Source organism: Hylobates moloch, unplaced genomic scaffold (genome assembly GCF_009828535.3).
Source record: "Hylobates moloch isolate HMO894 unplaced genomic scaffold, HMol_V3 SCAFFOLD_22, whole genome shotgun sequence".
NCBI lineage: Eukaryota > Metazoa > Chordata > Mammalia > Primates > Hylobatidae > Hylobates > Hylobates moloch.
In genome coordinates, this window is record NW_026652297.1 from 44184679 (window position 1) to 44197178 (window position 12500).

General features: G+C 33.0%; 1 protein-coding gene across 1 annotated transcript in view; it reads left to right on the forward strand.

The window, feature by feature from the left end:
- The window catches only part of LOC116461778 (disintegrin and metalloproteinase domain-containing protein 5), a 128337-nt gene that overhangs the window by 75044 nt on the left and 40793 nt on the right, over positions 1-12500 (forward strand). The window contains exons 14-16 of the mRNA XM_058433413.1: positions 1013-1211; positions 6310-6400; positions 7023-7254. Coding sequence (XP_058289396.1) covers positions 1013-1211; positions 6310-6400; positions 7023-7254 — 522 coding nt within the window. The remainder of the gene's footprint in view (positions 1-1012; positions 1212-6309; positions 6401-7022; positions 7255-12500) is intronic.

Here is a 12500-nt window from a genome sequence, read left to right on the forward strand (position 1 = left end):
AGAATAAAAGTACGATTGCCTTTTATACCAATTCGTAAAAGGAAACAAATTCTGAAGAAACAAGTGTTGATACTTTCTCATTATACGTATGCAAATTTTCCTCTATAAACACTTTCAATCATTAGTTTTGAATTAAGTGTTGACTCTGTAAGCTTGAGTGACACAGTAGATATTGTATTTGTCTTCTCATGCATCACCTGGAAAATTTTTGTGAGGTTTTCTACAGATAGCAAATACTTGAAAACTTAAGAAAAAGTTGGCGAAAAACAATTTTGAGAAGATAAATGTTATATAAGCTGGGCCTTCAGGACCTTTGAAAGCTAGGAAAATTTTTATTTACTTTGCATAGGATAATGACAATAGCCATAAGAGACTGGGGCATGTGTTGAAGAAAGAAGAGTTTTCAGAGATGATGATTAGATGCTTCTTAGCAAAACTAAATTTGTAGAAAGGGAAGCCCAGAAGCAGATCAGAAATATGTAATTATGGAAGTTATTTTTAAGTTTTTTGCAACATGAAATTTGAAATAAATATGAAATAAACTTTTTCCTGCATGTTCTTAGAATATCTTCATCATTTATGTGATTAAATTTCTTGTGCATAAAAAAATGGATAATGCTTATAAGAGAAGCCAGAAACTCAAAGATAAGCAGACATCCATAAAGGAAAGAAAGACAAAGTGGAGCTAGGGAATATAAAAATTACTTGTAATCCATTTTGGCTCTGCTCAGTTGGGCAGTTTCTGGTTTCTCCATATCAATCTCAAAGAAGAAATCAGCAGCCATTTATAAAACGATAAATCCTCATCATAAACATTTAAAAAATATTGCAGGCTTTAAAAGGAGAAATTTTAAGAATCCCGTGTGATGCTTAAATAGTTAACAAGAAGATTTAATTTTCTAATTGCTATTAGAAACTTAGGGAAAAAAATGGACCAGCATATAGAGCCTACAGAGAAATAAAACTTAAATATCATTGAAATTTAAAGTTTTATGTTTCTCTTTCCTCCTAGCTCAAACCGGCTAATACGATTTGTAGGAAATCAGTTGATAAAGAATGTGATTTCACTGAATTTTGCAATGGGAACCTTCCATACTGTTTGCCTGACACTTATGTACGTGATGGAGAATATTGTGATTCGGGTGGAGCCTTCTGTTTCCAAGGAAACTGTCGGACTTTTGACAAACAATGTGATGATTTAATCAGAAGAGGTAATAATCATAATTTTCTTCTTAGTCCCTAAATTCTGATTATTCCAAAGTCTGTTATTGAATTTTATGGAACAAAAATGTAAACATATGTGTTAATGACTGAATTCTTGCATAATGTATATTAATGTTAAAGAAAAAACAAAATTATCTTTTCTTTTTCTTTTTTGAGACAGAGTTTCTGTCTGTCTCCCAGGCTGGAGTGCAGTGGCGTGATCTCAGCTCACTGTAACCTCCGCCTCCTGGGTTCAAGCGATCCTCCTGCCGCAGCCTATGGAGTAGCTGAGATTACAGAAGCACACCATCATGGGTGGCTAAGTTTGTGTTTTTAGTAGAGACAGTGTTTCACCATGTTGGCCAGGCTTGTCTCAAACTCCTAGCCTCAAGTGATCTGCCCACCTCATCCTCCCAAAGTGCTGGGATTACAGGCATGAGCCACTGCACCTGGTGCAAAAACAAAATTTTCATGATTGTGAAATACAACAACAAAAAACCTCTCTGAATTTATATGGAATTCTTGTTCCCACAGAAAAGAAACCTCAAGTGAAAATGCAGTTTTTCAAAATATTATATAGAATTTGTGGTGGGGGTTTAGTTGAAAGGAAACAAGGTTTTTTAATCAGAGGAAAGCAGGGCTAATCACTGATTAGTTGGGTTTCAAAGCGCTTGCTGGTAAGTGAGGGCTTCAGTTCATTACCAATCTAGTCCATTTTGATAATTTCCTATAAAGGTCATTTGCCTCATTGGAAGATACAAATTCCTGAACGTATGCAGTGCATGTTCTCTAAGAGAGTGAAATTTTTCATTCTTAGCCCTACCTTGAGGTCTTCTCTAACCAGGTCATAGATCTCTAAATATTGTCTACAGCAATGTGACTGCCAGGAATTTAAGGAGAAGGTGAGATGGAGGTTTTGATGATTTTCATAATTTTGTTCTGCTTTTCTGACAGAATCATTATTTGTACCATATGGCAAGACAATAGCTATAGACTTTAGAACATTGTTAACATACAAACAAAGAGCTGGGCGCAGTAGCTCATGCCTGTAATCCCAGCACTTTGGGAGGCCAAGGCGGGCAGGTCACAAGGTCAGGAGTTCAAGACCAGCCTGGCCAACATGGTGAAACCCTGTCTCTACTAAAAATACAAAAATTAGCTGGTGTGCTCGGGATGAAGCAGGAGAATCGCTTGAATCCGGGAGGCAGAGGTTGCAGTGAGCTGAGATCATGCCACTGCACTCCAGACTGGGCGACAGAGCAAGACGCTGTCTTGGAAAACAAAAACAAAAACAAAACCATATAAACAAATGACCAGTAAAATTAGGAGGAATGGGACAGTACTCCAGATCTATGATCTAATGTTTCTTTAAGTAAAGCCAGGACTCAATGCTAGGCAGATAAAATTAGAGCCACATAGTGGATTGCCAATCAGGTGTCTTACGGGTTATGTTATTCACTGTGTATTTAGTATTATCAGTGATTTTGAGAGATTTTAAAGTCCTTTGTGAGAACTGTGGGAGTACAGGGGTATTTGCCCCAAAAAGTACAAATTTTTTTTTTTTGGAAGGCAAGCATGACTTCTAAAGCATCTTGATTTTAAAATAATGTATGTCCACTTCTAGTGAGCATGTGTTAATGCATCTAGGACGCGATAATTCTGCACTTGACTACCAGTTAGTTTTTGTACTTATTTTTGAAAAACAATCTCACTTTGCTAGCCTCCTGAGGGCAATAGAAGCTGATGAAAATTTACCCTCAATGGTAGCTGTATTTCAACACATATTAAATCCAATTCTTTGTACAATAACATGCCATATGGGTTTGCAGCCTAGGAACAATAGGCTACACCATATAGCCTAGGTGTGTAGCAGGCTATACCATCTAGGTTTGTTTAAGTACACTGTATGACATTCACACAACAATGGATACGTTGCTCAGAACATATCCTTGTCATTAAGCAACTCATGACTGTACTCAGTAAATATAAGGTAGTATCATTATTAGATTATGACATGTGTGACCTACAAATATCCAATTATTTGACTAGGTCATCTATGACCTGCCATCGTCGGCTAAAATGATCCTTGAGCAGGGTTTGATATAATTCTGAAGTAGGCATTAGTTTTGCATGGTAAAATCTGTAGGCTATTTGTAGGAAACAGACAATAAGAATTCTTATACCACAGGCCTAATACAAATCATTGTGCACCCCCAAATTGTTGGTTTCTGGACAAAATATACTAATGAAATTGTCATATTGAAAGACATAGCTTATTTATCAAGCAATAGCATTTAAAATAGGGAAATCTGTAGATCTATGGTAAAAGAACGAGGTTAAATATTAAGTTTTTTTTTTTTTTTTTTTTTTTTTCAAAAAAATCAAACCAGTGAAGGAAAAACACCTCAACTGGTTACCACCTTTTTCTAAGCTCTTTACTAAATTTTGTTTTTGGAAATGTCTGGCCCCTACAGCATGCTCCTCTTCATTGTTATCTCTGCAGATGCAGAAACTTCCTATTGTAGGTATAATATAAAATGATGTTATTACCTTTGGTGTTATTTGGTTTCTGGTTATGTTTGCCCTCAATAAGGCTTTATGACCAAGTTGAGTTGTATATCATCTAAACAAATGTTAAGTGCTAATCCAACAGTTATATAAGGGTTTCTCAACCTCAGCACTAGTGATAATTTAGGCCAGATCATATTTTGTTGTGAGAAGTGGGGGCAGAGAATGCTTCTCCTGTGCATTGTAGGATATTTGGCAGCGTCCGTGGCCTCTGCCCACTAGGCAGGATGCCTGGAGACACTTTTGGTTGTCCCAGCTTGGATGGGGTGAATCTTGGTTTCTAGTGAGTACAGGTCAGGGATGCTGCTAAATGCTTTATAATACACAGGATAGCCTCTACAAGAAAGATTTATGTCTGACATGCTGCATTGAGACCTCCTTCTCTAGAGAGGGCCAGAAGTTTGACTACTTATGCTGATTAAGACTCTGAAAAAGGATTATATTCCATACTAAAGTATGAACAGTTTTTGCAAAACTAACCTGGTAATGTTTCTTTTTCAATTTTTAAGATATGATTTATCAAAAACCATATTGGATCAATATTCTTATGAAAGTGTCACAAAGATTGGCTCTGGGCGTAGATATTTTCCAAATCATAGAAGCATACTTACCAGGGACGTGTAAAAGATTTGCTGGATTATTGAATAGTTGTGTGAGAAGGAGAAATAAACAATATTTCATGATTATTTAATCAACTAATAAAATATGTTCAGGGTTTTCAGCATCTATGTTCAGGCCGATTTAGTATATAGCACTATAAAATTTAAATGTAATCCTTACAGAAGGTCTGAGGATGCTTCAACTAATTTATCTAAAGCTACACTTGCTCTGGATTTAAGAAACAGACTGTAAACAGGTGATGGAGCTTTGATGAGCACTGGGCAGTTAGGTAAATATTCCTATAATATGACTTGACCTTTAATGAACACATAGACACTAACATTTATGATAATCTGGAAAACACAATAAAGATGTGAAGGCTGCTTTGGGGTCCTGCAGGCATCTTTTACCTCTCAGTTCACTGAAAGATATTCTGAAATGTTTGAAAAAGTAAAATAATGTGTGGAACTTAGTATTGCATAAAATTGGGAACCAATTGTGTATTTAGCCATTTAATCCTGGACATCCTTAAATTTATAATGTCTTTCACAAGTTTCTTTTGGATAATTATGAATAGTCAACAATCTTTTGACTATTTCAGACAAGGTTCTTCCTTTGGCTGACAAATTATGGCCAGGTGATAAAATAGGATAGTGAAGCTTTTCCTTAAAAATTTTATACTTCCTTTTAGCCAATGGAATAGATAAATATATAGAGATAGCTTGAAAAGTCCAAATAAGTACAGTTCGGAGATAGCCTACTTTGGATGAAGGTAGATCTGGAAGGAAACTTTATATTTTGAGATGCTGATTTAAACCGTGAGAAAAGTAAGGTGGATACTCAGAAAAGCCTTAATGTATACTATTGTCGAAGTATTATTGTTCTGTAGCACCTTATACATGTATGGATTGTGCTCCTTAACAGAGTGAAATTTACAGATCATGTTCTCCAAGTATGAAAGTCTGTGAAATTATTGAAGAGAGCTCTCTTGTCAATTAATAGTGGTAACAACAAATGATCTCTATTTTGATTACATATGACTAACATGATCAATGTAAGCTGCCTCTAAACTACCAAGTCAAAGTAATAGAACAGTTATTATAGATGTTTGAATTTTTCATAATTTTAAAATTAGACATAACTAAATATATAAAGGACTGAAATAGATGAACATTGATATTCTTTCTAATGTTAAAATTCAACAATTTTTATTTAGTGATTATTAGGATCTAATAATCTAATAATGGATGACGACTCTAGTGTGGAGCAAGGAGAGTTAAATGAAGTGTTCTTTGTGTTTGTCATCAGTATTGCACTACAGATACTATTTTTCTACTGTTTCATTTGGAATAAGAGTAAACAGCATTTTCACAATGGGTAGGGAAGTAAGGCAGGAAGTAAATAATTTATAGGAAATAGGGCGACAGTTGCTTATTTGTCTAACAATACAGAAGCATTCTAATAATGTTGTTTGTTTTCTGTTTGCTGCAGAAGAAAGTCTTCTAGGCTTATAAAAAGGAGTGAGACGGAGTCTCGCTCTGTCGCCCAGGCTGGAGTGCAGTGGCGCAATCTCGGCTCACTGCAAGCTCCGCCTCCCGGGTTCACGCCATTAGTAGCTGGGACTACAGGTGCCCGCCACCACGCCCGGCTAATTTTTTTGTATTTTTAGTAGAGACGAGGTTTCACTGTGGTCTCGATCTCCTGACCTCGTGATCCGCCCGTCTCGGCCTCCCAAAGTGCTGGGATTACAAGCGTGAGCCACCGCGCCCAGCCAGGAGTTTGTTTTTTAATCCTAGCTCTGCCCCCAGAAACTTTAGTCCTGGGTAATTATAAACTTTCTTATGGATCACATTATAGTTTCCATATTGAGTCTATCATTTCTTTAATATAACTTAAATTCTGTATTGTAATTACTTAAGTTTTTGTTGTTGTTCATAGGTTCAAGAGGTGCTCCGATTTTCTGTTATGATGAAATTAATACCAGAGGAGACAATTTTGGAAACTGTGGCACTGCATATTGTCTTTTTCAGTATGTATTTAGAAAATTATAAATCTGTTTGGAATGTAGGTTAGAGATTGCTAAAATCCTAGGAAATATATTATATGCAGTAAAATCGAATGTTGGGGATCAGGTTTTCTTCATTACATAATCTGAGCGGGACAATATTATCCACTGCCTACAAGAATATGTGTTCAGCGCCTATAATGTTAAAACAATGACCATAAAAATGGCCCCTGTTTATTGTTGTGATGCGCTAGACATTGCTATGCAGCTTATATATATTATATATTTATAATATAGGTTATAAATATACAATTTATATACCTCAAATGTGTATAAGAATTACTTATCCCATTTACTATTGAAAAAACTGAAGACCAGAGATCATTTTCTCAAATTTCAGCAGCTATTGTGGAACAGATCACAGCTGTCATAGTGTAAAAACCATTAGTTTTTCACTTGCCAGATTGCCTCATGAAACAAAAAAGAATCATAACATAAGTCATTGTGCAAAAAAATATGTACTGAGAGAAAATTGTTGAAATTTGGATTTAAATTAGTAAATCACTTTTTAAAAATTTCACTATATCAGCAACCTATGTTAGCTCAGTAAACAATAAGGTAATTTTTTTCTTCCTTGTGCTTCTAGACATATTCTATGTGGAAAATTAGTCTGTACATGGGAACACAGAGACTTAATATCACGTCCAAATTTATCTGTGATTTATGCACATGTACGAGACCAAACATGTGTGTCTACATACCTACCAAGGAGAACGCCACCTCCAGTAAATTCACATATTTCAGTCACATCATATTATTCAGTTGAAGACAGAGATGAAACATTTGTACAAGATGGTTCTGTGTGTGGTCCTGATATGGTAATTAGAACTACACAAATTAAAGTGTTTTAAAATTATTTTTCTGGTTATACTCATTTTGACAATGTATTAATCAATGCATTTTCTTCCATTTTTTCTTGTGGTAAAATGCATGTAATATAAAAATTACCATTTTAACCTTTTTAAGTGTACAATTCAGTGGTATTATATACATTCATAATGCTGTAAAACCATCACTACCCTCTATCTTCATAAATCTTTTCATTTTGTAAAACTGAAACTCATTTCATTAAACAATAACTCCCCATTCCTACCTCCCCGATCCCCTGAAAAACCACCATTCTACTTTCTGACTCTATAAATTTGACTATTATAGGTATCTCACATAAGAGGAATAATATAGTATTTTTCTTTATGTGACTGGCTTATTTCTCTTAGCATAAGGCCCTCAAGTTTCAGCTATACTGTAGTATGTTAAAATTTCCTTCATTTTTAAAGCTGACTACTATTCTGTTGTAAGTACATTCTGCACTTTGTTTATCTATTCATCTGTTGATGAACATTTGGAATCATTCCATGTTTTAGCTATTATAAACAATGCCACTATAATCATAGCAGTATAAATATATCTTCAAAGCTGTGCTTTCAATTTCTGGGGGTATATACCTGGAAGTAGAATTGCTGGATCACATGGTAGTTCTATTTTTAAATTTTTGAGGAAATGCTCCACTGTCTTCCACAGTGGCTATACCATTTTACATTTCTACTAGCTATGCATAAATGATTCCAGTTTCTCCACGTCTTCACCAACACTTACTTTCTGTTTTTTTTTTTTTTTGATAGTAGCCATCCTAATGAGTGTGAAGTGGTATCTCACTGTAATTTTGATTTGCATTTCCCTAATGATTTGTGATTTTGAGCATCTTTTCATGTGCTTATTGACCATTTGTATATCTTCTTTAGGGAAATGTCTGTTTAAATGCTATTCCAATTTTTAAATCATCTTTTTTTGTTGTTGGGTTTTAGGAATTCTCTATATATTTTGGATATTACTCTCTTATATGATTTTAAAATATTTTCTTTCATTCTTTGAGTTGTCTTTTTACTCTGTTGATTGTGTCTTTTAATGCACAATTTAAAAACAATTATGAAATCCAATTAGTCTATTTTTTCTTTTGTTGCATGTACTTTTGGTGTCATATCCAATAAATGACTGGCCAAATCAATATTATGAAGCTTTTGCCCTATATTTTATTCTAAGAATATTATAGTTTTAAGGTCTTATGTTTACCTGTGGGATCCATTTCAAGTTCATTTTTGTATGTGGTGTTAGGTAAGGGTTCAGTTTTATTCTTTTGCATGTGGACATCTAGTTTCTCCAGCACCATTTGTTGAAAAGACTGTCCTCTCTCCATTGAATGGTCTCAGCACCCTTGTAAAAATTCAGTAGTATCTCTTAACCATATATGCAAGCATTTGTTTATAGGCTATTTATTCTATTCCATTGGTAATATATTAGCCTTTATGCCAGCACCACACTGTTTTCTTTCCTATAGCTTCCTAGTAAGTTTTGAAATTAGGAAATGTGACTCTTTTAGCTTTGTTCTTCCTTTTCAAGATTGTTTTTGGGGTTCCTTGAGATTTTATATGAATTTTAGTGTAAATTTTTCCATTTCTGCAAAAAAATCATTGGGATTTTTATAGTAATTATATTGAATCTGTAGATCACTTTGAATAGTATGGACATCCTAAACTGCTTTGTTAAATTAATTCTTAAGTACTTTGTTTTAAGTACTTTTTGATGCTATCATAAATGGAAATGTATTCATAATATCCCTTTCAGAGTGTTCATTGTTACTGTATAGAAACGAAACCAGTTTTTGTATGTTGATTTTGTATTTTGCCACTTTGCTGAATACATCGTTAATTCTAACAGTTTTGTGTAATCCTTAGAGTTTTCTACCTATAAAATTATGTCCTCTGGAAACAGAAAAGTTGTAATTGTTCCTTTCCAATTTGGATGCCTTATATTTCTTTTTCTTGCCTAACATTTCTGGCTAGAACTTCCAGTACAATGTTGAAGAGAAGTGGTGAAAGGAAGTATCCTTGCCCTGTTCCTGATCTTAGAGGAAAAGCTGTTAAGTCTTATCATTAAGTATAATGTCAGCTGTGGGTTTTATATACGGATTTTTATCATGTTGAGGTAGTTTCCTTCTACCTCATGACTGAGTGTACTTTGAGTGTTTGCGTCATGAAAGGTGTTGAATTTTGTTAAATGCCTTTTCTTTATCAATTAAGATGATCATTTTTTCTCCATTCTATTAATGTGGTTATTACATTGATCAGTTAACATACATTGAACCATCCTTGCATTCCAGAAATCTCAATTGGTCATAGTGTATACTCCTAATATAGCACAGTTTGCTAGCATTTTACTGAGGATTCTGCATCTATGTTCATAATGGTCATTGGTCTGTATTTTTTCTTCGTAGTATATTTGTCTGGCTTTGATATCAGGATAATGTTAGCCTTATAAAATGAGTTAGAAGATATTTCCTCTTCTTCATGTTTTTGGAAACATTTGAGAAGAACTGGTGTTAATTCTTCTTTACATATTTGAAGGCATTGTGTCCAGAAATTTTCTTCATAGGAAGGCTTATGATTATTAGTTAATTAATTAAATTATTAATTAAATCTCCTTATGAGTTAAGAGTCTGTTCAGGTTTTTAAGTTCTTCATAGTGTTGATAGGTTTTGTATTTCTAGGAATTTGTCAGTTTTATCAAGCTAATACAGTTCATTGGTAAACAATTGGTCTTGGTATTCTTATAATCCTTTCTATTTCTGTAGAATTGGTAATAATGTTCTCATTTATATTCCTGACTTTAGTAATTTGAGTTTTCTGTCTTTATTAGTACACCTAGATAAAGGTTTGTCAATTTTGTTCATCTTTTCAAAGAACCAATTTTTGGTTTCATTAAGTTTATTGTTTTACTCTGTATTTTATCTCCACTTTAATCTTTATTTCCTTCCTTCTGCTAGAATTTAGTTTATTTATTCATTTATTTTTCTATTTCCTTAAGTTGTAAAGTTAGGTTGTTGATTTTAAGTTTCTCTTCTTTTTTATTGTAAGCATTTATACTAATAAATTTTCCCACTAGAACTTCTTTAACTGAATTCCATAAGTTTTGGAATATTGCGTTTATATTTCTATTTGTTTGTAAGTATTTTCTAATTTCCTTAGTGATTCCTTCTTTGATCCACTGGCTCCTTAAGAGTGTTTTGTTTAATTTCTATAGCTTTGTGAAGTTTATAGTTTTATTTAGATTATTTTTCCAAAATTTTAATTTTTTATTAGAAATTATTATTCTAAATTTTTTGATACATTAAATAATTTACTTTAAAATTTTTATATATTCATGGAGGTACATGTGCAGGTATTGGTGAGGTTTTGACATCTAATGTGCCTGTCACCTGAATAATGAACATTGTCCCCAGTCAGTTATTTTTCAACTCTAACCCCCTGATTTTTCCCCACTTTTGGGGTTCCTGGTGCCTATTATTTCCATCTTTATGTCCATGTGTACCTATTTTTTAGCTTCCACTTACAGGTGAAAACACATGGTATTTGATTTTCAGTTTCTGAGTTAGTTCATCTATGATAATGGTGTCTACCTTTATCCATGTTGCTGTACTGCATGGGACATGATTTAATTATTTTTATTGCTATAATTCATGTATTATATATCTTTATATATTAATATATAATATATTATACATTAATATATAATATATTATACATTATATAATATAATACATTATATTAATTCATACATAATAAATAAATTACATAATTCATATATAATAAATTCATATATAAATCATATATAATAAATTAATTATATACCTAGATATGTAGATATATAATACATGAATTACTACACAGTAATGTATATAATATAAATACATACATAATATATAACATAAATTCATTTAATTATACTATAAGATAAATGCATTTATTATATATTTTATATTGTATAATTAATATAATTATATATAATGAATTCTTATATATAATAAATGAATTATATATCTAGATATATAAAGATATTTATAAAAGATATTTATATGTAAAAGATAAAGATATATGTCTAGATATATAAAGGTATTTATATATCTAGATAATTCATTATATATTATATATTTATATAATTAATTATATATTATATAATAAATGAATTATATATCTGTTACCTTTATACATGAATTATATATATGTATTACCTTTTCTCCACATGAATTATGTATATGTGTTACCTTTTCTTCACATATATGTTATTATCTATAAGTGTTACCTTTTATCCACATCCTCACCAACATCTGTTGTTTTTAGACTTTTTAAGAATAGCCATTCTGAGGCCTGGCACGGTGGCTCACACCTGTAATCCAAGCACTTTGGGAGGCCGAGGAGGGTGGATCACGAGGTCAGGAGATTGAGACTATCCTGGAAAACATGGTGAAACTCCATCTCTATTAAAAATACAAATACAGAACTCAGGATTAAGAAACTCACTCAAAACCACTCAACTACATGAAAACTGAACAACCTACTCCTGAATGACTACTGGGTTCATAACGAAATGAAGGCAGAAATAAAGATGTTCTTTGAAACAAACGAGAACAAAGACAAAACATACCAGAATCTCTGGGACACATTCAAAGCAGTGTGTAGAGGGAAATTTACAGCACTAAATGCCAACAAAAGAAAGCAGGAAAGATCCAAAACTGACACCCTAACATCACAATTAAAAGAACTAGAAAAGCAAGAGCAAACACATTCAAAAGCTAGCAGAAGGCAAGAAATAACTAAAATCAGAGCAGAACTGAAGGAAATAGAGAAACAAAAAACCCTTCAAAAAATTAACGAATCCAGGAGCTGGTTTTTTGAAAAGATCAACAAAATTGATAGACCACTAGCAAGACTAATGAAGAAGAAAAGAGAGAAGAATCAAATAGACACAATAAAAAATGATAAAGGGGATATCACCACCGATCCCACAGAAATACAATCTACTAGCCATCAGAGAATACTACAAACACCTCTACGCAAATAAACTAGAAAATCTAGAAGAAATGGATAAATTCCTCAACAAATACACCCTCCCAAGACTAAACCAGGAAGAAGTTGAATCTCTGAATAGACCAATAACAGGCTCTGAAATTGTGGCAATAATCAATAGCTTACCAACCAAAAAGAGTCCAGGACCTGATGGATTCACAGCC